At 42.4% G+C, this 26,497-nt stretch overlaps 1 protein-coding gene across 1 annotated transcript in view; it reads right to left on the bottom strand.

The window, feature by feature from the left end:
- The window catches only part of HACE1 (HECT domain and ankyrin repeat containing E3 ubiquitin protein ligase 1), a gene marked incomplete in the record, with an annotated part of 1,502,717 nt that overhangs the window by 1,222,512 nt on the left and 253,708 nt on the right, over positions 1-26,497 (bottom strand). The window contains 1 exon segment of the mRNA XM_044065909.1: positions 7,759-7,848. Within this exon segment, the coding sequence (XP_043921844.1) occupies positions 7,759-7,848 (90 nt within the window).

The raw sequence follows: 26,497 nt of genomic DNA, 5'->3' as shown, positions 1-26,497 counted from the left end.
CCAAAGACCTTCTGTATTAGCCTGTACTTCAGAGAAGTAGATACCAAACAGGAGAGGACCCAGGACTGAACCCTGTGGTACTCCACTTGTCACTGATCTGAAGTTGGATTTAGAGTCTGCTACTTTCACAATGTGGGTTCTGTCAGTCAGCCAGTTGGCAACCCATCTTGTGACATAGGGATTTATACCTAGTTTAGTAAGTTTATCTGTAAGTCCAGAGTGGGGGATGGTGTTGAAAGCCTTGGCGAGATCTAGATAGGCCGTGTGAACCATCTTACCCTCATCTACTGCTTTGGTGACCGCTTCAAAGAAGTCTATCAAGTTTAGGAGATATGATCTGCCTTTTACAAACCCGAACTGGGAAGGGTCCAGAGTTTAGAGATTGCCAATGCCATTGTTTATAAATTCCATGATGATATGTTCCATAGCCTTGCAGACCAGGTGTGTCAGGCTGATGGGGCGGTAGTTCTCAGGGTCCATGGTGGCTCCCCCTTTGTGGAGTGGGATAACCGCTGCCGTGCACCATTCAGTGGGCACAAAGCTAGGAGACCATCAACAATACCAGACTGTGGGATGGTGTTCAATGCCTTTGCGAGGTCTAGCTATGTGGTGTTAATGATTTTCTCTCATCCACTGCTTCAGTAACCTTATCAAAGGATGTGACCGGGTTAAGCAGGCAGTATTCATCCTCGACTTGGATTAAGAGTTTGTAGGTTAGTAATAAGGAAAATCCCAGGATACAAAAGACTCCCTTACCAGCCTCAGTAAGAAACTGAGATCCCTCATAAAATCCTCCAAAGCTAGTTACGAAAATAAAATTGCCAAAGATTCCAAAGACAACCACAAGGCATTCTATAACTATGTCAAGAATCTAAATGGCAATGCTCAGACCTGCTCTGAGCTAAAACAGAATGGCATTAAATATACTGATCTCAAGGATATTGCCAATATCCTGGCAGATCGATTCAGTGTCAACTTCACCCCCCTCTCACCCCCTAAATGGCCCATCTCAATACCGGAAGATTGCCAAATTCCGGTAATAACGGCCACACAGAGAAAGAAACACACTCTCCAAAGCTAAGAATACAGCATCCATGGGACCAGATGACATCCTGGGCTGTGTACTACATGAACTACAATATGAACTGGCACCTCATCTAAGTGTCATGTTTAATCATAGCCTCAACTCAGGTTTTGTGCCCACTGAGTGGCGGAGAAATACAGTTATCCCACTCCACAAGGGGGGATCCACCTTGGATCCCGGAAACTACCGTCCCATCAGTATGACGAGCCTTATCTGAAAGGCCATGGAACATATTATCATGGAACTTATAAACAAAGACATTGGCAACCTTCAAACACTGGACCCCACCCAGTTTGGGTTCGTGAAGGGCCGATCTTGTTCCCTGAACCTGATTGACTTCTTCAAATCAGTCTCCAGAGCCCTGGACAAGGGTAAGGTGGTCCACACAGCCTAATCTAGACCTTGCCAAGGCCTTTGACACCATCCCCCACTCTGGAATCATAGATAAACTTACTAAGCTGGGCATTAATCCCTACGCCACCCAATGGGTTGCTAACTGGCTTACTGATAGAACCCACACTGTAAAAGTAGCTGACTCCAAATCCAGCTCCAGACAAGTGACAAGTGGAGTACCTCAGGGTTCAGTCCTGGGACCGCTCTTGTTTGGCTTCTACTTCTCTGAAGTACAGGCCAATATTAAGGGACTCTGGCTAACAAAGTTCGCAGATGACTGCAAACTGGGAGCCATTATTGAATCCCCAAATGATGTGGATACTCTACAAAAGGGCCTTACAGAAACAGATGCTTGGTGCCAGAGCCATGGGCTCAAGCTCAATGCCAAGAAATGTATAGTTATCCCCTTTGGGAAAAAACATGTACCTGTGAATTTCCATATAGGTGGCAGTACACTAAACACCGAAAGTGTGATAAGAGACTTAGGGACACAGGTGGACAGTGGTCTCACCTTCGATAACAACATCGCCACAACAGTCAGGAAATCCTTCTATGTGGCACACCTCATCACTAAGGGCTTTTCATCCAGAAAATAGGAGGTCATTGTCCCATTGTACTCATCCCTCATTAGACCCATTATGGAATACAATGCCCCGTTTGGTATGTACCTCTCAAGACATCTGCAACAACTGGAAAGGCCGCAGAAATACCTCACTAAAAGAATCACAGGCCTAAAGCAGATGCCCTACGCTGACCGCCTTAAAAAACTCCAGCTACACTCTGTCGCATATCGTCTACTCAGAGGCGATCTCTGCTTAACATACAAGGCCATGTCAAACCCAGAGCTGTTGGACATGCTACACTTAAAGAAATCCCAATCCCTCGGAGCCACACACTCCAGGGATCTAAACCTTGTCATCACAATAAACAAAACATGCTGGAGGGATAGGTTCCTGACCCAGAGACTCCCCAGACTCTGGAATAGACTGCCCATACATGTCAAGCAGAGTGCCTCTTTGGCCTTCTTCAAAAGGAACCTTGACGATTGGATGGGAGAAAGGAAATTCACCCCGGGGATCACGTCAGTCGCCCTGCTAGACAGGGGTCCAGGGAAGTAAATAGTGTGGGAAGAAATAGCCAGGGAATTGTTATGGCTAGGCTTGTATAGGCCCTAGGGCTGATAGCCTAGTACCAACCTATGAACCAAAGCCTTGCAGATGAGGCTGTTCAGATTTACGGGTCTACAAGTATCCAGGTCCATTGATGCCCCACCTCTGTGCAGGGCAATGGCTGTTGCTGTCCTTGATTCATCTAGCACAAAGACCATTTAGAAAATAATACTGAATAGTCTCTGCAGAGGGGCTGATAGGTTTTGTTTCAGGCTGGTCAGTAGGCATCCTGGTATGTTATCTAGCATCACAGAAGCAGTGCTCATGGCCTTGGAAAGTACTTTGAGGACTTGATCTTGGGAGATTTGAGGGTAGGGGTATAAATACAGGTGTGTGACCTGTGAATATAGGGAGACAGAAAAGGACGAAGTTGCAGCTAAATTCCTCCAGAAGACTGGCTATGTCCTCAGCATCTGAATATGTGATATTTACTAAAATCTCTGTGCAGGCTGGGCACTGTTTACGAAGGCTTTATGGCTGTCCTTTGCCTGGGTGGCTATTTTCATCATACATAGCTTTGGTTGATTTGATCAAGGACCAGAGCTCCTTGTTAAGTTTGAAAGTACATTTTTGACATTGACAGTTACATTAATTATTACATGGCATGAGTATTTTTTTTCTTTACTGTAGTTGTTGTGTCTTTCGGCTTTTCCCAGTTAGGGGTCGCCACAGCGGAACTCTGGTCCGCTAATGATTAGCAGTTGATTTTTACATGCTGAGTTGCCAGCCCTAACGCACAACCTTCAACGAAGGTACGCCCATTCACGCATGTCTCCACGCAGAAGATGCTCTAGCTGAGAGTCGAACCGGTCAGCATCTTAATGTGAGGCGACAACGCTACAGCAGCACCACCATCGCGGTAGAGCCTGTTTAAATCTGGGTTCCACCACAGAGGATTATTTTTTTAAATCTAGCGTTGTATCTACTTCAGAGGGGGACAGAACTAGCTAGTCACCTGTACATAAAATTTGGAAGTAAAGGACATGCGCAGTGGGTCATCAGGTTGGAGGGGGATATTGAATAGAACCAGCTCACCACTCAGTTTTCGCACATTAACCTTTACATAATCTCTGAATATCATCATATTTGAGAGGATGCTCCTGCCTTCAGTTTTATGGAGAATGTGACTGACTTATGGTCCGATTTGACAAGGGAGGAAGTTACAACTGGTGGAGGAACAGAGCCGTCCCATATTAATGAAGACAGAGTCCAGGATTCCGTCTCCCCTAGTTGGAATGTGAACTAACTGGTCTAGGCTGTTTATATTTATGAAACCAAGAAATTTCTGGGTATATGTATTAGGGAACCTATAAGACTCCCAGTTGATAACAGAGCAGTTGAAATCCCCAAGGAAAATGCAGAGATTCAATACTAGTCAGACAGGAAGCATGGGTCAATGGAAATGGAGACGAGGTCCTTTAGTTAGCTATGATATGATAAAAATAGACATGTAGGAGTTCCAGGATGTTACCCTGTCTAATGAGCCTGGAGGTGATAATTTGGTTTACAAATATAAACACTGTCGCCTTTGGTGACTTCATCTAGTGCAATGGGTCTGAATGTGTGACAGGTGTTGAAACCCTGCACTGATGGGGTGCTCCCAATGGTCCTGAATCAGGTCTCTGTGACAATTTGTATATTGATGCATTCCATGTTAAGTACAGCCTCTAGAGATTGAAGCTTTTCTGAAGCTCCTAGCAGCAATACCTTTAGGTTAGTCAACTGATGTTTTAAGTCAGAAGCTTTTGAAGACTGACTTTGTCGACAACAGGGGCTATGGAGTTGGACAAGGTTTTAACCAATATACGAAAGCTTTGTGGAGACAGGTGCAGGCCTTCCTTAGTAAAGCAGTTAGTACTATCCCTATCACCTCTCAGGCTGATATATTGTATGCCCCTGAATGACACCAGAAACTAAGCCAATTGTTGAAGTCAGTAAGTGCTGTTCATATTCCAGCATCATTCTCTAGGATGGCAAAATGTTGCTCAAGGCTGGGTTCATACCTGCCTGTATTACATATTCCAAGAGCCCCACCACGTCTCACCTCATACAGTCCAAGGAGGTATATCTCAAGTTGTTTATTCCCACATGTACTATGACTGTATCATGTGTGTAACTATGGTACAAGGACTTCACTACATCAGTGATGTGCCAAATCATGGCACCCGATAGCCAAATAACTACGACCCTCTTCTTACTCAGGCTAGTGAGGGGTGCATTAAGTGCGTCTCACTATGAAGCCACCTCAGACTAGAGTGATACATTGTGTGGAGGGTTGTCTTATGGGCTTTTGTATTGAGAAATTCAGATGTTTCTTGATGGGTGCCACCTGAGTTGACTATTTGTGAGGCTGCTGTGGGTACTTCTTAAGTTACAATTAAGAGTCCTTTGTGATTTAGGTAAGTTACTTTTAAGAGCCTCAGCATACGTAGGTCTATGTGGTTGGTCAGAATTGTGCTCGATAGGTATAGAGTGGTATTGACGGCTTATTTGCTACTTCAACTGGCTTTCTGTGAGAGCTCTGCTTCCAATAATATCATACAACTACATCTTTCAAACACCGTGTCAGTTTAAATAGTAGGTGGCTGCCAGTAAACGTGAGACAATTAACTACACTGTCTCGATGCCCATTTCAACCAAAGTATAGAGACAGTTGGAATGTGCAAATCCATGGTTTTATGTGCTTACTAATGAAGGAGGAGGAGTGCTTATGAGGTCTACTGTTGATTACTGAAGGTGTCTGTCTGGTATTACAGAGTGCTGACCTTAACATAGCTTCATGCAGCTAGGTATCAATATATAAATAAATACACAGGTAAGAGGCAGCACCCATAAATTTATACTGAAATACTGACAATTGTCATGAGTTAATGATTAGTTAATATGAATGTATGTAGCTCTGTTTATTCTTGCTGAAGTTGAATTAAGACAAGTATGGAGCCAGTTAAAACACTCAACATATGGTTTTGTTTTCTGGTTGCCAACAAACCTGTATTTTTATAAAAAAATATGAATAACTTCATTAAGAATTTTTATCATAAACACTAACACATTTTAATGCCAGAGAACCAGAAGCAGTTTCCATTAAAAGTGTATGATGATGTTAAATAATCAAATAGGAAAGAAAGATCCAAAACCAGATTCTTACGGTTTTACTAACACACAACTTTACCTAGTGTAAGTCAGAGGACTTGACTCTGAATCAACTGTCTTTGTGCTCAGACACATTATTAAACCTCTGTAAGCTGTTACAGACTTTAGAATGCCCTGTCACATAAAGAAGGGTGTGCTGAAAATGAAGAAATATCAGATGGCATAATTCCATTAAATTTATAAACCATCTGCCTTTTTTCAGAGAAATATAGCATCATTTCACATAAACTGCAATGACAACAAATGAAAAAAGAAAGACCGAATGAGATAATGAATTCATTCCACATAAAATACGCAGACAATAAATAAAAAAAAATGAATTAATGAATAAATAATAAAATAAATACAATTAAATAGCCATAGTGGACATCCACCTCTCTCTCAACATGGTCTTATTTTTAGTTTCACTTTTGCTCCACTCTAAAACAGGAGCTGGGTAAGGGAAACAACCTTACAATAACAAAATCAGACTTGTCAAAGCAATGGTGCACATCATGTTGTAGAGGAAAGTTATGATATTTTGTTCATTTCTGAAACATGATTTTATACGACCATTAATTCTCCAAAACTTTAAGGGCTATAACTAACACTGAAAGAGCAAAATGGTGTTGCTGTTTCGGTCTATGAAGGTGACCATTTAACCTCATACTTCAAAGCTGACAGCGCTGAATGTGAATTTCACTGTTAAATTACATCTGGCAACAGTAAATTTGATTATAGAACTAACAGACCTAAAAAAAATTCACTGACTGATGAGAGACACAGGACGGAAATTATTAACTAATTTGTTTTTTTACTGGTTATGCCATGACTGCAGGAGATGCAAATGCTTCATCTATTAGCTGGGAGGCATTGATTACTACAAGAAAAGCATTTGGACAAAATTGTTGAGTATAGTGTCTATTATGATTATTTTTACTAATACTACTACTACTACAATACACAGACTGTAAAAGATGTTACTAGACTTTACAATATTTTGGATGTGGTCTGGGTGACTAATAGGTACCTTATTAACAGACATTATGCTGAACCTGAACTTGGCAATTCAGACATTTTATATTTTCAGTGATGGTGAAATGTGCACCCGTTGTCTCTGAAAAACAGTATGGACAGTCTTCCTTGCCAATTAAATTGTTTAAAACTTAAAAGGGCATAAAAACATGATTAGTCTGTGTTTAGGAACCTTCCTAACTTAAAACAAAGTCTGTTATCAAGCATCTAACTTACCACTCAGGGGGTGTGTTAGGAGGGCTAAATACAGACAAAAAAAATTAAACTGGCAGTCTATTCCAATGATAACAGTAAAATATTTTATACACACCTAAGGTAAAAGAGGAATGATTAAGCAGAGGAATATTAGTATTTCCCTTTAATATTCAGTATCAGACACTAGCTCGACATTTAGTGACAAATGTTATTTTTTCCTGTTTTTGTTTTGCACAAAATTAGGTCAAATAAAATAAGGCCATGCTCCACATCTATGCACGACATAATGATTAAAGAATGTCATCACTATTCTTGCTTCCAAAGATGCTTGTCAAGCAATATCCTCTTCAAGGTATGAGAAACTTCTAAAAACCAAATATGGGGTCCCAAAAAGGAGTATGCAACTCCAAATGCAAGCAGAGGAGACAAAAAAGTCTACATCTAATCCTCTATCTACAACAATATTTTTGGTTTTCCTGAGCACACTCACCTGACAAAAAATCAGATCCTATCAAGGACCCTCATGATCACTTCTGAGATCTTTAAAAGTGACAAAAATAGCATATCAGAAGCATAATTACAACAGAGTCTTCACAACTTGAAATGCTATACGCAAGCTGAACATAAGGCTAAAATACAAGAAACAATGCAAATATTAAAAACATGAAAAGTCTTGGAACATTTTAATAAGCTGTACGTGCAAAATGAAGACACTGAAATTTGTACATGTTGAAAGAAAAGAAAGCTTACTTGGCTGCAATATGAAGCAAGCTCCTCTTCACACGCCCAAAAGCATAATTAACGTCAAATTTGGAATTCATCAACAGCTCTGAGACAGATCTTAAAAGAAACAAGTAAAACAATTAGAATTAACAAACCTAAACTTTATTACTTTCGTTTAATGTTACATCTACTCTGGTAGCAAGCATTTTGGTGCAGAACAAACAATATAATCAGCACTGGGGAGCAAGAAGTTAAGTTCTTACCTTAGCAGTTACTGAGAATAGGACCTTCTATGTTGGCTCTAAAAAGTACAGTTTTGTACCTACCATAAATGTAGATGTTCGAGTGTCCTCACTGCTGCAGTCATTACACTTGGGTTATCCTGCTGTCAGGCGGTCCCGCAGTCGGCCAGAGTTCCAAAGTCTTGGTCCGGCGTCAGTTGCTGTCGCTTCTTCCCTGACGTCAGTGCACCAGGGGAATATAAGATGCAGCAGACGCCATTTTCTTCAGTTTTTCTTGCCCCAGATGTCAGGTGCCCCCAAATAGGTAGGCAATACATATTGGTAATAAAACATACATAAAAATAAAACCAAAATCTTCAGTTACCAGCAAATACACCACATAGGTAGTATAGGATAGAAAAGTGTAGATAAGTCCCAGCTAAGAAAGAGGGGATGGAGGGAGGGTAACCTGGACTGCAGCAGTGAAGACACTCGAACATCTACATTTATGGTAGGTACAAAACTGTACTATGTTCATCGTGTTTCACTGCTGCAGTCATTACAATTGGGTTGAATCCCAAAGCTGAGGTTGGGTGGCTGGTTCTATAGAGGATTTGGGGTGGCTATGAGGCCCTGCAGCACTGCAGTGGCAAAGCCAGCTCTGGATCTAGAATAAAGAGGCAAGTGATAATGCTTGGTAAAGGTGTGCACTGAACTCCAAGTTGCAGCTTCCAAGATATCTTTGGTAGGTACTCCTCTAAGGTAGGCAGTTGAAGTGGCTGTTGCCCTGGTGGAATGTGGCCTAATGTTACTAGGTACAGGTTTACCATGCTGTGTGTAGCAGAAACGGATACAGTGTCCTATCCACTTTGAAATGGTCTGCTTTGAAATAGCCTTTCCCTGTGATCCTGCAGCATATGCTACAAACAACTGCTCAGTTTTTCTGAAAGCTTTTGTTTTGTCCAAGTAGAAACGTAACTGTCTGTGTATGTCCAATGAAAGCAGAAGTCTCTCCCCTTTATTCTGGGGATTTGGATAAAAAGTTGGCAAGTGAATAGTTTGGTTAAGAGCCACAATGGATACTACCTTTGGCATAAATGAAGGGTTTGTTCTTAAAGAAACCCTGTCTTGGTGCAAAATGATGAAAGGCTCCACTGACATTAGTGCCTGTAACTCTGAGACTCTTCGTGCTGAGGTTATTGCCAGAAGCAGAGCAGTTTTCTATGACACATATTTTAATTCTGCTGAATTGGCTGTCTCAAAAGGAGGTAAAGTTAGTTTTTCCAAGACAAAATTGAGGTCCCAAGTTGGTGTTGGTGCTCTCTGGGGTGGTCTTATGTTTTTAGCCCCTCTGAGGTACTGTTTTAGCAATGGATGAGAGAAAATAGGAGGATCTGTGTTGTAATGAGCCGAGATGGCAGAGGCGTGGATCTTAATGGATGAAAAGGATAGTCCTTTGTCCAACATCTCAGTTAAGTATTGTAATATCTGAGGAATATTTGGGACAAGAGGGTCAAAACTTTGAGCCTGGTTCCAGGCACAGACTCTCTTCCACTTTTCTGAATAAGATTTCCTGGTGCTAGGCCTCCTGGCCTCCAAAATGACATCCATAACAGCTTTAGAGAGAGGTGTTGTCTGCTTGACTAAGGAATCTGCCATGCAGCCAGGTTTAAAGTTTTGAGCTGACTGTGCAGGATCCGATTGTTTTGTTGAGTCAGAAGGTGTGGAGTTTGAGGTAAAATCCATGGTGGGCCTTGAGCTAAGTTCTTTAAGATTGGGTACCAGTGCTGGCGTGGCCAGTCTGGGGCAATCAGGATCATCTGTGTTTTTTCTTCTCTGGCTTTTAGGAGTACCTTTGAAAGGAGAGGCAGTGGTGGGAAGGCATAAACTTTTAGGCTTTTCCAGCTGAAGGAGACAGCATCCACTTTCCATGCTTTTGTGTGATAAGTCCTTGTGCAGAATTTTAGTAGTTGGCAATTCATTGGGAAGGCAAAAAGATCTATGTCTGGGCACCCTCATTTTTGCATTATCATGCTGAATACTTGTGTATTTAATTTCCACTCGTGAGGATCCATGATGTTTCTGCTTAAGTCGTCTGCCACAGTATTTTTCTTTCCTGGCAGGAATTGTGCTTGCAGATGAACTTGATAGGTTAGAGCTGTGTTCCACAAGGTCATGGCTTGTCTGCATAGGGGATAAGAGTGAGTGCCTGCCCCCTTGCTTGTTTATGTACCACATAACTGTGGTGTTGTCTGTCTTTAATAATAGTTGTCCTGGATGCAGAAGGTCCTTGAAAGCTGTTAGGGCTTTTTGCACAGCTAACATCTCTTTTTGAATGATGTGAAGATGCATTTGGTCTGCGGCCCACTTGCCCTGAATACATTTTCCTGCCATGTGTGCTCCCCAGGCGTAATCCAAAGCATCTGTTGTTAGTGTCTGCCTGGCTGTGGGTAGAATGAAAGGCTGACCCTTGCTGAGGTGACATGCCTGTGCCCACCATCGAAACTCCTGTTGTAGTCAGGGAATTAGTGGTATTACTGCTTCCAAAAATACAGTTTTGTACCTACCATAAATGTAGATGTTCGAGTGCTAATACAGCTGCAGTCATAACGGATGGGTTTTCCTGCTGTCAGGCGGGTCCTCGGTCAGCCGAATTCCAAAGTCTAGGCCCGGCGTCGGATGTTGTCACTTCTTCCCTGACGTCAGTGCGACAGGGGTATAAAAAGAACCAGCCGATGCCATTTTCTTCAGTTTTTCTTGCCCCAGATGTCAGGTGCCCCCAGAAGGAAAGCAAAACATAAATTTATGTAATAATGCAATGCAATATAATCAAAAAACAGTAGTTGCAAGCAAATACACCATAAAAGAATACCCCAATCAGGTTGTATGAGGAGGTGTTTAGCCATTAGGCCTGTCCCAAGAGGGGAAGGAGGGAGGGAAACCTGGACTGCACTTGTATTAGCACTCGAACATCTACATTTATGGCAGGTACAAAACTGTACTATGTTCATCGTGCATACAGCTGCAGTCATAACAGATGGATAGAATCCCAAAGCTAAAAAAGGGGTGGTAGGCACTAAGTGGAACTAGGAGGAGCCAGGATGCCCTGCAAGACTGCAGTGGCAAAGCCTGCTCTAGATTTGGAGTATAATGGTAGGTGATAGAGTTCTGTACATACTTTCTCCAAGCACTAAGTGGCTGCTTCCAAAATATCTTTGGTAGGAACCCCCCTGAGGAAAGCTGCAGAGGTAGCTGTGGCCCTTGTGGAGTGAGATCTGATGCCTGCAGGTACAGTTTTACCGTGAAAAGAGTAACAAAAGCGTATGCAGTGGGCTATCCATTTTGAGATTGTCTGTTTGGAAATAGGCTTCCCTTGAGCTCCTGTAGCATAGGACACAAAGAGTTGCTCTGATTTTCTGAAAGGCTTTGTTCTGTCCAAATAATAACGTAACTGTCTGTGAATGTCCAAGGAATGTAGTAGTCTCTCCCCTTTGTTTTGAGGATTAGGGTAAAAGGTAGGTAAGTGGATAGCCTGATTCAAGGCTACCCTGGATACTACCTTTGGCATAAAGGAAGGATTGGTTCGTAAGGAAACTCTGTCCTGATGGAAAATGATGAAAGGCTGCACAGCCATGAGGGCTTGTAGTTCCGAAACCCTGCGAGCTGGGCTGATAGCCAGAAGGAAGGCTGTTTTCCAGGACAAATATTGCAGTTCTGTTGAAGCAGCTGGCTCAAAAGGAGGCAAGGTCAGTTTTTCTAGAATGAAATTGAGGTCCCAAGCAGGTACTGGCTGCTTCCTTGGGGGTTTTATATTCTTAGCCCCTTTGAGGAACTGTCTTAAGAGGTGATGAGAGAATAAAGGAGGATCAGTGTTGTATTCTGCAGAAATGGCTGAGGCATGGATTTTGATGGAGGAGAATGACAGTCCACTGCTTAGCATCTCAGCTAGGTACTGTAATATTTGAGGTAAATTCAGTATTCCAGGATTCTGACCCTTTTTCTGATTCCAGGCACAAAACTGTTTCCATTTTGTGGAGTAGGTTTTTCTAGTAGAAGGCCTTCTGGCCTCCAAAATGACATCCTGCACCCCCTTGGAGAGTAAGGTCTGTTGTGAATTTAAGGAATCTTCCATGCGGCTAGACTGAGTGTTTTCAGCTGACTGTGAAGAGTTTTGAAGTTGTGCTGAGTCAGTAGAAGAGGCATTAGAGGCAGGGTCCATGGTGGGGAATGCGTCAGGCTCCTCAGGAGTGGGTACCAGTGTTGTCTTGGCCAGTCTGGAGCAATGAGAGTCATCTTTGGTCTGTTTGCTTTGGTTTTTAATAGAACTTTGGGCAGCAGAGGAAGAGGTGGAAAGGCATAAACTGTCATTGTTGTCCAACTGAAAGAGAGTGCATCCACTTTCCAGGCCTGTGGATGAAAGGTCCTTGAGCAGAATTTTGTCAATTGGTGATTTTTGTGGGTGGCAAAGAGATCTATGTCTGGCCTTCCCCATGCTTGAATTATCTTTGTATAAACTTGAGGATTCAACTTCCATTCGTGTGGATCTGTCATATTTCTGCTTAGGTTGTCTGCCAGTGTGTTTTCCTTGCCTGGCAGGTACTGTGCTTGAAGTTCGATTTGTAATTCCAGAGCCATGCTCCAAAGAGACATGGCTAGCCTGCATAGGGGATATGAATGGGTTCCTCCCTGTTTGTTTATGTACCACATTACTGTGGTGTTGTCTGTCCTTATCAATAGCTGGCCTGAATGCAGAAGGACTTTGAAAGCCATAATAGCATTTATTACTGCTAGCATTTCCTTTTGATTGATGTGTAGGTGCTTTTCTTTTTGGGACCATTTGCCCTGAATGCACCGATCTGTCATGTGCACCCCCCAGGCGTAGTCCGAGGCGTCTGTTGTGATGACTTGATTTGCTTGAGTCTTGCAGAATGGGAGACCTGTGTTTCTTTGGCATGCTTGAGCCCACCACAGAAATTCCTTTTGAAGACATGGAATCAGTGGTATAATTGTTTCCAAACTGTGGCTGTGTTGAGACCATAAGTTTTTTAGGTACCATTGAAGTTTCCTCATATGCAGCTTTGCACATGGGATTAGCAGGATGCAAGATGCCATGAATCCCAGAGCCTGCAGGATTTTCCTTGCAGTCAGCCTGGTGAAGGTTGCCAGTTTTCTGAAGTATTGAGTTAGTTGCCCTTGTTTCTCTGGCGTGAGGTAGGCCATCTGGGTATTTGTATTCAAGCTGGCACCCAGGAAAATTATTGTTTGAGAGGGTATTAGCCTTGATTTCATTTTGTTGACTGTGTATCCCAGAGAATTCAACAACTTTATTACAAACGCCAGATGTTTCAGAAGTATGTGCTTGCTGTCCGCTTGGATCAGGCAGTCATCCAAATATGGGTATATTTGTATCCCTTGAAGTCTGCAGTAGGCAATTACTGATGCCAGGCATTTCGTGAACACTCTGGGCGCAGTAGATAAGCCAAAGGGCAATGCAGAGAATTGATAATGGGTTGAACCTGCAAGAAATCTGAGGTATCTTCTGCAATCTTGTCTGATTGGGACATGCAGGTATGCCTCCTTGAGGTCCAATATTACCAGCCAAGACTCCTTGCCTAGCATGGGAAAAAGCTGCTGTAATGTGAGCATCTTGAATTTTGGTACGAGTAAAAATGTGTTTAGGATGGATAGGTCCAAAATAGGTCTCCAAACTTTGCCCTTTCTTGGTACCAGGAATAGTCTGGAATAAAAACCTTGACCCTGTTCTTGTGCAGGTACCTCTTGAATAGCTTTCATGTCCATGAGATCTGAAATTTGTTTTTGTGCCTCTGCCCTTTGATTGTGTGGCAGGTTTGGCATGCCTCTCATTTTTGGAAGGGTGTGAAAGTGGAATCTGTAGCCTCTGTCTATAATGTCCAGGATCCATTTGTCTTTTGTGACAATATGCCAATTTTTCGAAAATAATGCCAGTTTTCCACCTAAAGGTGCTGCCATTTGAGCCTTGCTTGGCATGCAAAGGGGAAAGTCATTGGTTCTGCTTTCTGAATGGCTGTGAACTATCCTCACCACCTCTTTGTGTAGGTGCTTTTTCATTGTCTGCCTCTAAATGATCCTTGAGATTGCCCTCTACCCCTCAGGCGCCTGTATCTACCTCTTTGGGGTCTGTCCGTGACTGGAAAGGACCAATTTTTTGAAGGCCAATTTCTACTGAAACGTGGAGGTTGTACCTGTAGGAAATCTTTCACTGTTTGCATTGATTTTGCCTTTTCCTCCATTTTCTTTAATACCTCCTCAGCTTTAACACAAAACAATACATCTTTTTGAAGAGGTGCGTCTAGTAATTTAGCTTTGACATGATCTGGTAAGGTTTGCTCTTTGAGCCAAGCATGCCTACGTATGACTGATCCTGTAACAGCAGCTCTACACGAGGCCTCTAAAGCATCAAAACCACATTGCAAGGTATGTTTACCCACTTGCTCTGCACTATGTAACAAATCCTGCAACTCCTTCAAGTCTGGTTGTTCAGGTTGTGACATTTTGCTTTTCAACTGAGATAACAGAAACTGTTGATACTTTAACATATGGAACTGACAGTTTAATGCCCTCATGGTTAAGGTGGTCGAGGTGTATACCTTTTTCCCCCACCTTTCTAAAGCTCTGGAATCTCTCTCTGAAGGTAATGGATTTTTGGCAGTGGAGGCCTTAATTCCCTTGGGACCCTGTGAAATAGTTTCTGGGTCAGCCGCATGGCTTTTGTATAGGAATTGGTGTGAATCAGGAACCTGGTAATACCGATCAGGCTTGACCGGAGCTGGAGGTAAAGAATCTGGGTTAAGGCTGGCCTCCGAATACACATCATCTAGTATGTCTAAGACAGGAGGTATAGCCAGAGGCCTGTGCTGAGGGAGCAAGAGGAAATCCCTAAGCCTTTTCTTGGAGTCTGAGTACTCTTGGCCTTCCCAGTGGAAGTGTTCCCTCAAGGTATGTAAGGTTTCCCCAAAAGAGTAATCCTCAGGGGGGGAGACAGAGGGAATGGACTCCTCTGCATCAGAATCTTCAAAAGGGGAGTATGAATGTTCCTGGTCTTCAGAATGTTCTGAAGTAATGGAGGCCTGGTCCGAGGAAGGGTATTCGTCCTCCACTCTGGGCCTTTTGTCCGAGGGGGGTTGAGAACCCCTGATAAGAGTAATCAAATCCTCAGCCATTTTGAGCATCTGCTTTTTAGGCATGGGGTCTTGAGAGGGGCCCTGTGGAGCTTGTCTTTTAGTATGCATGGCTGCTTTAGACTTAGTGAAAGCCTTGATGGAAAAAGAAGAAGAAGGCCTGAAGACACCTTGAGAGGTGGCAGGCCTGTCTAAACTCTGAGTTTCCCCGCCAAGAGTGGCTTCGGTATCTGTAGTCGGGGTGTGGGCCAAAGAGCCTGCGACCTCAGGCACAGAAGACACCGCCAATGAAGTGTCATCGGTAGTCAGGGGCTGCGTAGGCGCCTCGCTGAGAACCGGAGCACCTGTAGTCGGCTTTAGCGTGGTGTCGGTAGAAGTCGCGGACCTCGTATATTGGTCCTTATCTTTGCGTCTTTTACTCAAAACTGGAGTCGGAGTATCCGACGACATAATGTAATTAAACTTTTTGCCAAAATAGTGTTGGGCGAACTCCGCCCGACGCTTAATAGTGCGTCTGTTGAATGTAGCACAAAAACGACAGGCCAAGACGTCGTGGTCTGGGCCTAAGCAAGGAATGCAGAGGGAATGAAAATCCTTATGCGGTATTTGCTTCCCACATGAAATGCAATTATTAACTTTGTCTGACATCGGTCTGAGGCAAGAAAAGTTTCCCCAACAGGGTACTTAGCTTTCAAGAAGACTTCGGTTGAAAAATATTCGTAATCTCAGGAGCTGGCCGACCGGCACTTGCTAACTGCTTCTGCTTCGGACACCACGCGGCAAGAAAGACTGGAAAAAATGGCGTCGGCTGGTTCTTTTATACCCCTGTCGCACTGACGTCAGGGAAGAAGCAAAGACATCCGACGCCGGACCTAGACTTTGGAATTCGGCCGACCGAGGACCCGCCTGACGGCAGGAAAACCCATCTGTTATGACTGCAGCTGTATGCACGATGAACATCTGTGACAGTGTTGAGTCCAAACACTTTTTAGGTACCATTGTAATTTCCTCATATGCAGTCTGGTATATGGAATTAGCAGAATGCAGGATGCCATGAATCCCAAGGCCTGAAGAATTTTTCTTGCAGGGAGTTGGGTTTTTGTTGCCATCAATTGAAAGTACAGAGTCAGTTGTCCTTGCTTGTCTGGCGTGAGATAAGCCATCTGGGCCATTGTATTTAAGCAGTCACCCAGGAATATTATCTCTTGTGAGGGCACTAGTTTTGACTTCTTTTCGTTTACTGTGTACCCCAGGCAAATTAGCAACCTTTTTACAAATGCCAGATGCTTTAGAAGAATGTCCTTGCTCTCTGCTTGAATAAGGCAGTCGTCCAAGTATGGATATATTTGAATTCCTTTTTGTCTGCAAAATGCAGTTACTGGTTCCAGGCACTTTGTGAAGACCCTGGGCGCAGTAGATAAGCCAAAGGGCAGTGCAGGGAATTGGTAATGCATTGAACCAGCTATGAATCTGAGGTATCTTCTGCAATTTTGTCTGATAGGGGCATGCAGGTATGCCTCTTTGAGGTCCAAAGTAACAAGCTAAGCCTTCTTGCCCGGCATGGGTAGAAGCTGCTGAGCTGCTGTAGTGTCAACATTTTGAATTTCGGAACATACAGGTAAGTATTTAGAGTAGAAAGGTCTAGTATGGGTCTCCAGGCTTTGTCCTTTCTGGGGACCAGGAAAAGTCTTGAGTAAAATCCTTGTCCTTGTTCCTGTTGTGGCACTTTTTGAATAGCTCTTATGTCCATGAGGGCTGTAATTTGTTTTTGTGCCTCTGCTCACTGATTTTGTGGCAGGTCTGGCATTCCTTTTAGCCTTGGTAGAGTGTGAAAGTGGAACCTGTAACCTTGAGACACAATATTCAGAACCCATTTGTCTTGGGGGATTATATGCCAATTTTGAGAAAAAAGTGCTAGTGTTCCCCCCTAAGGGAGCTGCCAAAAGGTAGGTGCTTGGCATTCGAAGGGCGAAGTCATTTGGACTGTTTCCTATAAGGTAGTGACTTGTCTTCACCTCCTTTTGGGGTTGAAGCACCCCCCTGTCTTGATCTGTAAGAGCCTTGAGGCTGAGATCTGCCTCTTGGGTGTCTGCATCTGCCTCTTTGTGGTCTGTCTGACAATGGAAAGGACCAATTCTTTGAAGGCCAATTTCTGCTAAATCGAGGTGGCTGTACCTGTAAGAAATCCTTCACTGTTTGCATAGATTTTGTCTTATTCTCCATTTTCTTTAATACCTCTTCTGCCTTAACACCAAATAAAATATCCTGCTGTAAAGGAGCATCCAATAATTTTGCCTTAACATGATCAGGTAAACCTTGTTCTTTTAAACAAGCATGCCTTTGAATCACAGATCCTGTAACTGCTGCTCCAGGGGCGGCTCGTGCTATAGGACTGCAGCCCCCCCCCCCCACCTGTAGAAGGAAAGAAGAAAAGAAATTAAAAAAATGAATAAAAAATATTGCGAGTTCCAGAACTCCACCCATGCATGCTTGGAGTTCCTGGTACTCACAGAACTTCAGACTGCTGTGTTAGGCAGTCCGGATGGGGAGAAAGGCATTTCTGCCCTGCAGCACAGAAGTCTGTGCGGTGATGGCCGCACAGAATGGAAGGACACTGGACTGCATCGCCCACAGGCTGGAGTCTGCAAACTACTCTCGTGGAGGCAGGAAACCCCAGCCTACTCACGGAGCCGGAAACCAGCTGTTAGTTTGCATGCATAGGCTAAGTAAACCAGCCACTGATTTATGCTGCAGCGGCAGGCTAAGGAAACCAGCCGTTGATTTATGCTGCTGGGCCGGACCTGGGATTATTTAAGTCAAGTAAGGCTGATTCAGCTATGGAGAAGGAAAGTGTGTGTGTCAGCTATGGAGAAGGAAAGTGTGCGTGTCAGCTATGGAGAAGGAAAGTGTGTGTGTGTGTGTGTGTGTGTGTGTGTGTGTGTGTGTGTGTGTGTGTGTGTGTATGTATGTGTATGTGTGTGTAATGCCCCAGTTGCTATATACTGGTGGCTAGAGAACACATGGTGGTGAGCAGGGAATACGCAGGCTTGAACCCTGTATCTTGGGTGCAGGTGGCAAGGACCTGAATTCCTTACCCACCACCATTTGAAAAAAAGTTTGCAAATTTTTACCTCATATTTGTTCTGTTCCTCATAAAATCTGTGGTTTCTGTATGTTTGTTTTAACTTCCACAGTCAGTAGCGCAGTGGCGCACTGGTAGCTTTGTTGCCTAACAGCTACAGGTTCTCTAGTTTGATTCTTGGCTGTCGTGCCTTCTGTGTGGAGTCTGCATGTTCTCACATCTGTGTCTGGAATGTTTGTCCCTGCTCTGATGAAAATTGGCTTTTGTTCCAAGTCAGACTTTCCTAGTAAACAAATGTTAAATAAAAATAACAGGCATTTGAATTTCAGACATCATATTCTTCAGAAAGTATATGGTAACACACAACTTTTTATTCCAGCAATTTTCTACGTTTATAACATGGATATTTGAAATTTGTCCCTATTTTTGGGACTGTATTCCCCCATTATTGGCTTCGTCCAGGTTTTTTGTGCTAAGGTTGAGAGCTATGGTGAGAACTGAATTCACTGAATATGTTTGGGGGCTGTATTCCCCCCATTACTGGCTTTGTCCACATGTTTTTTGCTATGAGGTTGAGAGCTATGGTGAGAACTGAATTTACTAAATGGTAGCAATTTATGTTTCAATCGTCCTCTCTTTCACAAAACAGCTGATTTGGCATAGTGGTATGTTGCTCTGACTGTTTTGCACAGGGTCCCCTGGGTTCAAGACTTGGCAGTGAAATGTATGGTGGTAACACCGCATTTTGTTCTAGAAACTTTCCAACGTTATACAAGCAATGTTTAAAATATGTCCCTGGTGTTTGGAATCCCCCCCCCCCCAATACATTTTTGGCATTTTCCAGATTTCTTGTGCTGCAAAGTTCAGAGATACAGCCGAGTGTCAAGTAGATTTTACAAGGAACTGAGAGCTGTAGGGGAACAAAAGTTTAGTGCTGCTTATGCTGAATAAGCTTGCATTGTTAATAGCACAACCAGTAGTGTACTTGCTTTTGATGCAGAAGGGTGTGGGTTCTACTCCCACAGTAGGTGGATGCATTGCTGATACTGTACTTCCTTGTAAAGGGGGTGGATGCTGCAGTCCTTTTTGGCAACGATACCTTGTAACTATGAACCTGTTATCAGTTTGCCATCCATTCCCTATTGCGATATTACTACCTTATAACTTTTTAATGCAACATAGGCAATTTATTCCTCAAGGGCAGCAGGCACTTTATTTGTAGATGAAACAATGACAAAGTTGTTTGCTAGCAGCAACCTCTTCATTAGTTACAGATTTCTTTAATGTGGAATTATTTAGATGGCATTTACTTCTTCAGATATTGTGCATATTTACTGATACTGGTGGACTGTAGAAGTTTGAGTAGACTTTTATGATGGAAATGTTCTGAATTGGGCAGTTTTGTCATTATTGGTGCATGCATTTTGTTTCATTGTTTACTGGAAAAATGTTCAAAACAATAAATTTAAAATGCCATCTAACAACTGTACTGTATTGTACAAGGAATATAATTTAATACAATCAGGAAAGTGTATCAAAGAGCATGTGTATGTTTCGTGTTCAAGGGGCCTATGATTTGAAAGGAGCCCAAAGTTAATCTTTATCTGCCACTGGCAAAATGTATTTTCTTTGAATGTGGGTCTCAATGCTGTTTCAATGGATGTGAGTTTCAAGGGCTGAGATGTTTTAATGCTAAGTCTATTTTCATTTTGAGACTGCATTGCTTTGTTTAGCAGATATCTATTAGGGTTTGTGTTGTAAAATGCAAAATAAAACTTTCAAATGAAATCCAAATCATCGCAAAAATAAAGCAGTATGCACATTACAGTGTTTATGGTAAATGGGGTGAAATGACCAAGGAATGGGACATTGGAATGGCTGCAGGGGGGAGGCTCCATTCAACCGTGAGTTTGTGGGGGGGAGGGGCAGCAAACTCAGACAGCCCCGGCTGAACTATACCTCTCAATTGTCCAGATTTTTGCAGAATGAATAGATTTTTGCTTCTTATTTTTGGTTTGTTCCTCATAAAATCTGTGGTTTTCTGGCAAATCATTTAGGAATGAAGTCACTAAATAATGACAGACATTGAGTTTCAGACATCATAACCTTCAGAAAAATGCATACTAAAGCAAGACCTGTTATTCTATCAACTGTCTTAAGTTTATACAAGAGCAATTTTAGTACTGTTTGTATGTTCCCCCAATATTTTTGGCCTTGTCCAGATTTCTTGCATTAAGAAGTTGAGAGGTATGTGCAAATAAATCGCTTTATAGAATTAGGAATATCCAAACCTCTCAACTGTCCCCAATTTTGGCTCAAAATGTTGCTCTCCCCCTAATAATCCCTCTGCAAAATGGCAGTTTTGGAAGAAAATGTGCAGGGTTTACACTTATAAATAAGTTTGCATTTATTTCTGAAATGTATGTAGATGTTCTTATTTTGTCAGCTGCTCAAGTTAACAGTACTAATATTAAAAAGGTGTCCCTTCTTTGACAGGTTCCCAGCTGTAATGTGTGGCAAATTTATATTTTTGCATCACATTTTTGGTCTGTTTTTCATAAAATTGTGGTTTTCTGGCAAATTAGTGGCAAATCATTAAAGATTGAAGTTAGAAAATAATGGCAGACATTTGAGTTTCAGATTTCATACCCTTCAGAAAATTCATACTAATGCAAGACCTACTACTATTCTATTATCTTTCTAAGTTTATAAGAGCATTATTTAAAAATTGTCCTTATTTTGGGCATGTGTCCCACTTCTATGTATGGCTTTGCCCAGATTTCTTGCTCGGAGGTTGAGAGGTATGAGTGTCAGAGCCATCACCGTCAGCCAGAGACATTTCAAATTGTGACATACTTGTTGCACCCCATTCCCCCATTGCAGTGGCTCTGGATGTGTCCAAGCAAGGCAAGGAGCAGTTATGCAGTTAAGTGTGCAGAGTATTCCCCATCCAAGGTAGACCACAAGTACGACCGTGGCTTTTCATCTATCCATGATTTGGCAGAATGTTTTGGTTTTCTGTCATATTTTTATACTGTTGATTTATGCTTCTTATCGCAGTGCCCTGTTGCTCTGTGTTTAAGTAGCAATGCTTTAATGACCATCAGGTAAGCTTGTCGGAGATTGTAAGATGCAAGTAAGCTTTAATAAGCATACTGTTAAAGAATTACCAACATTGAAAGCCTTTTCATTGTTGCCATGCAGATAATATTTACATAACTAGATAATGTATAAGCCTTAGGCATTGAAATGCATATGACAGTATCTGTAATAAAGGACAGGATTACAGTATTTTCAGAAGCTCATTACATTTGTTGGAGACTTGCAGTCATCTTTACAGGCTTTACCCGTAAACTAAACAGAATGCCAATCTATCATGCGTGGTCCATAACTTGTGCAGTAATCCTTTAAGCAATTTATCTTGAGCGTGTTTCTTGTTTGCTGTTCATTTTTTACTTTGATCATGTCTTCCCCATGAAACAAGTAGATAGTTGTTGTCAGGCAGCAGGTCTTGTTTGCATAAGAAACATTTTTACAAGTGGGGGTATCATAGAGATTGCTACTTTCAGCATGTTACTTGGTAATTTTATAAAGCTGAATATAAATTATGATTAGAACTGCAGTGCAAGGAAAAGTGGCTTGAGTTGAGGGATGCTTGTTTTTTTTTATACTTGATTTTGACTGGCATTCCAGTAATGTATTTAAAAACTAATTTATTTTTTCATGTCTCACAACCTTTGTGTTTCCATCTAGATATTAAGTAAGTTGCCATGTAGCCAGTGCATTGAAATATGTTTTCTTCTACACTTCATTTTGTCTTGATTGGACTCTTGTAGTGATGGTTTGACACCCAGGGCAGCGTATTTACTTAAAGTTCCAGTTGTAGTTTTGAGCATAGCCCCACCCCTTTCTAGTTGGCTATACCCCTTCCCATTGTCCCCACCCATTCAACTGTCTCCTGCAGCCCTCCTTTAATTTGAAGTCATCAGCCGCCACTCTGCTACTCTACAAGAAGCCTCTAATGAATCAAAACCACATTGCAGAGTATGTTTTTCCACTTGTTCAGCTGCATGCAATAAATCTTGCATTTCCTTATAGTCAGGATGTTCTGAACTTGTAAGCATTTTCTGTTTTAACAGAGACATTAAATATTGTTGGTATTTAAGCATGTGAAACTGGAAATTTAAAGCTCTCACTGCTAAAGTTGCAGAAGTGTAAACTTTCTTCCCCCATCTGTCTAATGCTCTAGAATCCCTGTCAGAGGGAACTGGATTTTTAGCCGTGGAAGCCTTTACCCCTTTGGGACCCTGGGAAATAGTTTCTGGGTCAGCAGAAGGGTTTTTATAAAGAAATTTGTGAGAGTCAGGGACTCTGTAGTACCTGTCTGGCTTGACTGGAGCAGGGGGCAAAGAATCAGGATTTAAAATGGATTCAGAGAACACATCATCCACAATATCTAACACTGGCGGAATAGCAAGGGGCCTGTGCTGAAGCAATAAAAGAAAGTCTCTGAGCCTTTTCTTGGATTCTGAGTAATCCTGGCCCTCCCAATGGAAATGGTCCCTCATGGTATGTAACGTTTCCCCAAAAGAGTAATCCTCAGGAGGAGAGGCTGAAGGAATTGATTCTTCAGCATCACAGTCCTCAGAGGGGAGTAAGGAGTATCCCTGGTCTGAAGAGGAATCAGAAGAAATGGAAACCTGGTCAGAGGAATCATAGTCTGTTATCCTGCCTAGGCCTTTTATCAGGAGGGGGATGGGAACCCCTAATCAGAGTAATTAAGTCTTCAGCCATTTTGAGCATCTGCTTTTTAGGCATGGAGGCCTGTCCAGGTGAATGCTGTACTTGCTTCTTTGTCTTTAATTGAGTTTTAGACTTGGCTGTAGTTTTTATGGTAAGCTGTGAAGATCTGAAAACACCTTCAGAAGCCGATGACTGCTCAGCGGCTCTGGACCCATCTGAAGGGTTAGTTTCCATAGGCCCAACACCTTGAGTATCCAAAGGCCTAGACATCTCCACATGGGAGTCGGAGGCGGCCTGTGGCTCTGAGGTAGCGGGTGTCAGGGGCTGCGAAAGCACCTCACTGAGAACCGGTGAACCAGCGACTGGCCTAGAAGAGGCTTCATCATCAGTTTTGGGCCTCAGATGCCTGTTCTTATCCTTGTCTTTGCATTTTTTGTGTATTCCGGTCGTCGGTTGTTCCGATGGCATGGTATAATTAAACCTTCGGCCAAAGTAATGGCGAGCAAAATCAAACAGACGTTTAATAGTGCGTTTGTTAAATCTAGCACAAAACTGACAACTAGTGACATCATGGTCTGGGCCTAGGCATGGAATACAGTAAGAATGAAAATCCTTATGAGGTATTTGCTTCCCACAAGAAATACAATTATTAACTTTTACTGACATCGGTCTGAGGCAAGAAAAAGTTTCCCCAATGGGGTACTTAGCTTTATTGAAGACTTTGGTTCTGAAATTCAAATTGAAAATCTCAGGAGTCAGCCGACCGGCACTTGCGAACTGCTTTTGCTTCGGGCACAGCGCGGCAAGAAAGACTGAAGAAAATGGCGTCGGCTGCATCTTATATTCCCCTGGTGCACTGACGTCAGGGAAGAAGCAACAGCAACCAACACCAGACCAAGACTTTGGAACTCTGGCCGACTGCGGGACCGCCTATCGGCAGGATAACCCAAGTGTAATGACTGCAGCAGTGAAACACGATGAACATCTGTGTTAATCTTTGTCTTTCTGTAGCTCCTATAATGTGGAGTACACATCAACTGCTGTAGCATGCTGTGACAATCATGCTCTGCACCTAGAAGGCACACCAAGCCACTGAGATCATCAATTTACCCATACCCACCAGGTAAGCACATTTGCTGCAATTCAAGAAAAAAATGAAGACTGTTTACAAATAATATACATGTATAAACTTGCCTGATTTACAGGCAACTCCAACAGCTAAAGGGCCCTGTATAAGAACTGTGAGACATAGTTCTGTGAGTCCTGGCACTTTGAAATATAAACTGTGATTTGATTTATTAAATCTACTTAACTCATTCTGTCTGCTTAATCTGGTACATTTCTTTGAAAAGGTTACAGAGGCTGTATAGATGGCCGTACACTGTATGTGGTGTACCTTGACCTGGCCAAGACCTTTAACACCATTCCCCATGCTGGCATTACACAAAAGGGAAATGCTTTAAAATTTGACCCATATGTAGTAAGATGAATTAGCAAGCTTAACGAAAGTCAGAACGCGCACAGTGTGAGATACAGGTGCTTCATCAGAAACATGAAAATGTTTAGTGTTGTCCCTCAGGACTTTGCGCCTGAACTACACTTTTTTTGTATTTACTTCTCAGATCTCAAAGCAGAGAGGCAGAGAAGCAGAGAGACAGAGAGAAGACCTGTGGATAACCAAGTCTGCAGACAACTGTAAACTGGAGGTTGCAGTTAAGTCATCATAACAAACATTTGGTGTACTAAAAATGGATTAAAATGCAAAAAAGTGCATTATCACCACTTTTGGTTGAGGGCCCCCTCCTCTCACCATACTGTCTAGACAACATACCTTTACAAAATGAAAGTATAATTACAGGTTTAGGTACTTGGGTTCATAGCTGCCTATCATTTGACCTTCAAGTAGCAATAGCTGTCAAGAAATTATTTTGCCCAGCTAACTGCCAAAGAATCGAGGTCTAAAGAAGTAATCACTTCCTCATACTAAGCACTGATCAAGTTAATTATAGAGTACAATGACACCTTTAGGATGCACCTCACAAAACATAAAGGTTCCTGTAAATCATGTGTGTGTGTGTGTGTGTGTGTGTGTGTGTGTGTGTGTGTGTGTGTGTGTGTGTGTGTGTGTGTGTACCTTTAAGATGCTATCCAAGGGCTTTCACACAGACCTCTCAACCGTCCCGAATTACTCTGTTTTTACCGATTTTTGGGGTCCCAATAATGGGGTGCCACGATTCCCCAGTGGCACCCCTTCATTTCCAATTTTTCGATCTTTTTTTTTTAGATTTCATGCTTTTGGAGCTGACGTCATCACGTGCGCAATGACGTAAGCTCCATCAGCCTGTCAGAATTAAGCTGCACGTCTGTTTGAATACTGGGAGGACTGCCGTTTGGCAGAACACAGGATTTCTAAGCCGCGCATTGCAGGAGGATTTCTTTACTTTTAAACCATGGAAGTCGTACTGTTACTGAACCGAACGAATGCACATTTAACTGCAGAGCTGAGCTGGTCCAGACGAAAGGTAACTAAAAGAGCAATTATCTTAAGGGTGTGGTGTTGATTTCTAAGCCGCGCATCTGTTACTGAACGCAGGAGGATTTCTTTTAAGCCATGGATTTTTAAATTCAGAATTAAGCCACACATCTGTTACTGAACCGAACAAATGCACTTTTAACTACAGAGCAAGTGTGTGTGTGTGTCTGTGTGCGTGTGTGTGTGTCTGTGTGCGTGTGCATGTGCGTGTGCGTGTGTGTGTGTAGGGTGAGGCTGCCCAGGCAGACTGGGATTTTTTTCCTTGTTGCCACTGGCCCACTGCAGTGGGGTAAAACGCTTGCTAATGCCTGAATGTAGTAGCTACAAACCAATTTTCATTCTCTGGTTTTCGCTTGTTCATGGTGTTCCTGACTGTCAGAATAACTGGAGTTTATACCAAATGGCTCAATTGTAACTTAAGCAGTAGGATCTAAGTGTTTGCTAAGGGCTCATTTGTTTTGTATTGCATGCCATAATGCTGCTGTCAGTGTTTATGAGCAGTTCCTGTAAAGATGCAGATGTCTTATTGTCCTGTTCGCTCACATAAGCTCAGGATGAGCATAATGTAGGACTAGATATATTGGTTTGCCAATATATCTATTTAAGTTTATTGACCAAGAATGCTGAGCTGGCATGTCCCCATTTTTTAGTAGAGTTCTGGTGAGAATTTCCCCAAAATATTAAAAAGTATTATTACTTTTTTGGTGAAGTTTAGAGATCATCCACAAGTCCACCAGTGCAGAACTGGACAGAGAACCATCTCTCCACAAAGACTTTTGAATAGTTACTTTCTATGGACATTTAAAATTAACTGTGGTCTTTTAAAGACTAGCACTGCATTTTTAGGGATTTCAGCAAATTTCTGACCAGGAATTGATAAAAGCTATATAACCCACATCTGCATTTGTGGTCATGTCAATACCTCATAAATGAAAAGGGTATTATTTCAGAATATGCTGTAATGGTTTAAATTTAAATACAGACTTCAATGGCAGACAGTTCCTCTACAGATCAAGGTACTTAAATG

This window comes from Protopterus annectens, chromosome 1.part0, assembly GCF_019279795.1.
Source record: "Protopterus annectens isolate FY-2018-M chromosome 1.part0, PAN1.0, whole genome shotgun sequence".
Lineage (NCBI taxonomy): Eukaryota > Metazoa > Chordata > Ceratodontiformes > Protopteridae > Protopterus > Protopterus annectens.
The sequence above is the reverse complement of the archived record's forward strand: the minus strand, read 5'-3'. Positions and strand labels throughout refer to the sequence as shown.